The 5,365-nt window shown below is 44.5% G+C and overlaps 1 protein-coding gene across 1 annotated transcript; it reads left to right on the forward strand.

Annotated features, from left to right (window-relative positions):
• The first annotated feature begins 3,849 nt into the window (after nt 1-3,849).
• LOC140190157 (N-formyl peptide receptor 2-like) lies at nt 3,850-4,668 on the forward strand. Its single transcript, XM_072246667.1, has 2 exons — nt 3,850-3,937; nt 4,073-4,668. Exons 1-2 carry the CDS (start codon nt 3,850-3,852, stop codon nt 4,666-4,668), a joined length of 684 nt encoding a protein of 227 aa, XP_072102768.1.
• The last annotated feature ends 697 nt before the right edge of the window (nt 4,669-5,365 follow it).

Below are 5,365 nucleotides of genomic sequence, written 5' to 3' on the forward strand. Positions count from 1 at the left end.
TGAAAGATGGCAGATAGAGTTTAATTCTGTAAAATGTGAGGTGCTACATTTTGGTGGGACTAATCAAAATATGACATACATGGTAAATGGTAGGGCATTGAAGAATGCAGTAGAACAGAGAGATCTAGGAATAATGGTGCATAGTTTCCCGAAGGTGGAATCTCATGTGATAGGGTGGTGAAGAAAGCTTAAGGTATGCTGGCCTTTATTAATCAGAGCATTGAGTATATTTGTTGGGATGTAATGTTGAATTGTATAAGGCATTTGTGCGGCCAAATTGGAGTATTGTGTACAGTTCTGGTCACCGAATTATCGGAAAGATGGCAATAAAATTGGGAGAATACAGAGGAGATTTATTAAAACGTTACCTGCGTTTCATCTCCTAAGTTACAGATAAAGGTTTAACAAGTTAGGTCTTTATTCTTTGGAGCATAGAGTGTTGCGAAGGGACTTGATAGAGGTATTTAAAATTAAGAGGGGGATAGATAGAGTTGACGTGGATAGGCGTTTTCCATTTGAGAGTCGGGGAGATTCAAACAAGAGGACGTGAGTTGAGAGTTAAAGGACAAAAGTTTAGGGGTAACATGAGGGCGAACTTCTTTACTCAGAGAGTGGTAGCTGTGTGGAACGAGCATCCAGCAGAAGTGTTTGAGGCAGGATCGATGTTGTCGTGTAAAGGAAATTTGGATAGCTATATGGACAGGAAAGGATTCGGGATTTTGGCTGAGTGCAGGTCGGTGGAGCAAGGTGGGAGTAAGAGTTCGGCACGGACTAGAAGGGCCTAGATGGCCTGTTTCCGTGTTGTAATTGCTATATGGTTATATGGATAGAGCTAAAAAATAACTGCAAGTGTAAGAAGTCCCTGTCTTAGTCGCTGAAGAACTGAGGTAAAAGCTTAAGGTAAAAGAACACTAAGGGAAAAGTGATCATATTATGATTGAATTTATCCTGAAGAAATTGCTCTGAACACATATGTATCAGGTACGATTGTAGAATATAGGTAATTCGGGTCATGAGAGAGGCGTTGGCCAGAATTCATTGGAAAAGAACACTTTGGACGTTGGTAGAACCGCAATGGCTGGAATTTCCGGAAGCAGCTCGGAAGGTACAGCATATAAACATCCCAACAGAAGGAAGTATTCTCAAGGCACAATGAAACAATCGTGGGAAAGAAAAGAAGTTAACGCCAACAGAAAGCCAAACGGTAACCAAAAATACAGCGAGATTTACTAGGAATTCAGAGGATTAGGTAGCTTTGAAAAACCAACAGAAGGAAACTAAAAAGTAATTGAAGATGGAATACGAAGGTAAACTGACCAATAAAATTAAAAATAATACCAAATGTTTCCTAAGATAAGTAAAGTGTAAAAGAGAGGCAAGAATGGATATTGGGCCTCTGTAAATAAGTGCTGTTGAGTTAGTAATGGGAGACACGGAATTGGTAGATGATCTGAATAAATATTTTGCATCTCTGCTCACTGTGGAAGACACGAGCATGATGGGTGTGAATTCAGTATTCCTCGAGAGAAAGTTCTGGGGTAAATCGAAGGTCTGGGATACACCAGTCACCTGGAACAGATGGAGTAATCACAAAAATAAATACTGCACTGTCCCATCGTACAATGCCCGGCAGAAAAAAATCCCGTGGCCTCTAATAAATGGAATGTTTTATTCTTCACTCCTCTCTGAGTGAAGTATTATCTCATGATGTCAACACCTGAAATTCTTCATATTGAGCTTCTTGTAACTTCAAGCCCAGAGAGTTTGAACGGCTGTAAAACGATGCTGGAGGTATACTAAAGGCGGACACGCAAACGGCGGACCACCTGAATAGGTATTTTCCATCAGTGTTCACTGTGGAAGACACCAGCATGAAGTGTCTGAATTCACTATTCCTTGATAGAAAGTTCTGGGGAATCAAAAGTTCTGAAGGTAGATAAATCACCTGACCTTATGGGGTTAATTTCAGAAATTTACCACGTGATCGCTTTATCTACTTTCCCTCGCAAAAACATGAGGAAATACTTTTTTCCTCTGTGCTTTCTGAGTAAAGTATTATCTCATGATATCAACAACTCAACTTCCTTTATATTGAGCTTCTTGGATCTTCAAACCCAGAGAGTCTCTACCGAGGTGGACGAACTCATCACTTCACTCATTCGGAACCAAGGCCCTATCTTTACTAAATCAGCATCCAAATTCAGCACAAGCCGCAACTCCTCGATCTACCTCGAGCACTTAGGGAATCCCACCGTCCGTCTCTTTGCAAGTCCTGTTCAAGATTACTTTCATGCGCTCAGGAGAACTTAACGTCTGAGTACAAGAATCCAAAACTGCTAAGGACCGGGACGGAGCCGGAGGTTCCAGGGAAAGGTGAGATGCATTTCCACGGGTTTTATATTAATTTGGAAATGTGGTGGCTTATCAGGAATCATCAGCGTGGCGGCGTTGTGGAAGGAACCCTGCCTTACTACTTTCGGGAGGTTTTTCAGGAGAGTATATTCTCTTAGGCAATGAAGGTAAGGCAGTGGGATTGTCAATATACAATTCAGCGAGGAGAATTTCAGAGGATAGAAAGCCTGGGCTTGTTTTCCATGTGGCCGAAAGCAGCTTACGGATCGCCTAACAAAAGAAATTAAGATACTAGCTATAGGGATGGTGCAGACAGGTAGAATTGCTTTTCTATTGTTGGAGCAGCATTGAAGGTAAGGCGTATAATTATCTTGAGCGGAGACTTAACCGAATGCAAAGGCTAGGCTATTTTAAAGTTAATTTTAATTTTTAGTTAGATTTAGAGATAAAGTACGGTAATCAGCCCTTCCGACTGGACGAGACCGATCCGCCGAAATACTGTCATGTGATCAATTAACCTACTGGCGTCTCGAGTTTCTGGGGTTTGAAGGTTTGTCATATGAGGAACTCACTTCTACTCACCGAAATTCAGAAGAGTTTGTGGGGGCGGGGGATGTCTTCATAGAAACCTGTCCAATGTTAAAAGGCCTCGAAAGAGTGGATGTGGAATAGATGTTTCCTATGGTGAAGTAGGCTAAGACGAGACGACACAGCCTCAGAATGCAGGGCTGTCCTTTTAGCAGGGAGCTTATGAGCACTTTGGAAAGCCATTCTACAGTACTCTGCAAAATGTCTTAGGTACATTCTGTATTTAGAGACACACATGGAGCAGCCCTTTCTGCCATCTACCCGCGCCGCCCAGCAACCAACCTACTTAATCGTAGCCTTATCACAGGATATTTTACAATGATCAAATAACCTCAAAACTAGTACGTCTGTGGAACGTGGATAAAAGGGAGTACCCGGAACAAACTCACACGGTCTCGGGAATTAGTATTAGTGGTTGTAGCAACCTGATCACTCTAATCCAGTACAATATTCTCCTGGCTGCAAAGGCTGATACAGGATCCAAATAACGGCTGTGTTCGGGTGGATACCCTTCATAGGGAATGCCTCCGTGTCACTTTGTTTCACGTGGGGAGGATAAAACACGGCGGCCACCACACGGTGTTTGACAGTTCTGGGCGGTCGGGGTCCAGCGGCAAGTAATGAAAGAAGATTGTGGTCTCTGCACTGCAGCAGACTTACTCCGCCTTCACTGCTATATTACGTGTCCTGTTTCTGTTCCGTATGGCTATCTTCCTTCTTCGTTCTCTCCTTCCCTCCTCAATACCTCTTCGCTCAATTATTCAACCCTCTAACTTCCACAATGTTTCCACCACCAGACCAGACAAATCGCTCTATGAAGGAGTGTGCAATTCGACGTTCACTTGGAATGTCTCCCCTAACAATTTCGCGGCCGGTAGATTCAGAATGGAGTGGGGAGCACCTTCCGTCATGACAATGATCATCCTCATCCTTACCGTCCTACTGGGCGTCCCGGGCAACGGCGCAGTTATCTGGGTGACGGGCTTCAAGATGAAAAGTAACGTCTGGAATGTGTGCTTCCTGCATATGGCTGTGGCTGACTTGATTTATTGTCTGTGTCTCGCCTTATACATTATTCTCCAGCTCAAACCCTCTTATTTTTGGCTGCTTGTATTACCCACTATGTTCCTAGTCGCTTTTTCCAGCCTGTATCTGTTTTACCTGATCAGCATCTACCGCTGCCTGGCTATTACAAGGCTCATCTGGTTCCAGCAACATATGAGCCTCCCATGGGTTCTTGTGACCTGCTTCGTGGTCTGGGTCATAGCCATCGTCATCTTTATGCTTGTATTCCTCTCTCGGTACTTTTTCGAGTGTGCACTAATTTCGATCGTCTTCACCTTCGCCCACCCGCCCTTTGTAATTATGATCATTTGCTACGCCCTCGTTGGCTGGAGGCTGCAAGGGGCCAGGTTCGCTGAGTCCAGGAAGCCCATACGCCTGATCGTGACTGCGATAGCCGCCTTTATGATCTGCTGGCTCCCCAGCACTCTCTACGCCCTGATATCAAACGACTACATGTTGAGTCATTCTGACTGGTACATACTCACTGAGGCCCTGGCCTCATTCAACAGCGCCCTCAACCCTCTTACCTACGTCTTCGCCGGCAGCGACTTCCGTCAGATCTTCATGCGCTCCATGTTTACCTCGCTCCAGCTGGCATTCACCGAACATGAGCCAGAGGCTGAGACCGAGACCCGCAATTCCACCTCAAATACGAATGTCTGATAGAATACCTCGTGGGCCCTCAGCCTACCAATATATCCTGACACAGACACAGTGGACAGTCGGCTGCAAATATGGTCAGCACTGGAGGCTTTCCTGCACGCTTCTTCCAATCTCTTAGAACATAGAGCGTAGAACAGTACAGCTCAGGGCAGGCCATTCGGCCTACTATTGTCGGATCAATTAAATTAGTAAATTAATGGCCAATTAATGTAATCCCCTCTGAATACCCAATGTCGATATCCTTCCAATTAACTCATTTCGCCGACATAAACATCCCTTAAAAGTCTCTAAGCTATCTGTCTTTACCATCATCCCAGTCAGCGTATACCAAGGATGCACCACTCTCTGTGTAAACTACTTGCCCCTCGCATCTCCCTTGTAATTACGCCGTCTCCTGTTAAATACATGGCCTTTGGTGTTAGACATTTCAACCTTGGGTAAAATATACTGTTGATCTGTGCCTTTCATAACCTACCAAAATTCCATCAGGTCTCCCCTCGCTTTTCGCTGGCCCAGTCTTCATTCGGATATAGCAATCCATGGCGTCCTCCACTGTAGAGATGAGGCCACACTCAGGTTGGAGGACCAATAACTTATATTGCATTTGGGTACCTCCAACTTGCTGACAGGTACATAGATTTCTCAAAATTCCAGTCATGCCCTCCCTCCTACATCACTCCCCATCCCCTTTTTCCTC

This window comes from Mobula birostris, chromosome 29 (assembly GCF_030028105.1).
Source record: "Mobula birostris isolate sMobBir1 chromosome 29, sMobBir1.hap1, whole genome shotgun sequence".
Taxonomy (NCBI): domain Eukaryota; kingdom Metazoa; phylum Chordata; class Chondrichthyes; order Myliobatiformes; family Myliobatidae; genus Mobula; species Mobula birostris.

Coding starts and splice junctions, on each gene's coding strand:
- LOC140190157 (XM_072246667.1), top strand. CDS start 3,850: ATGACAATGATCATCCTCATCCTTACCGTCCTACTGGGCGTCCCGGGC. Junction 3,938..4,072: donor GACGGGCTTCAAGATGAAAA/GTAACGTCTGGA, acceptor CTATGTTCCTAG/TCGCTTTTTCCAGCCTGTAT.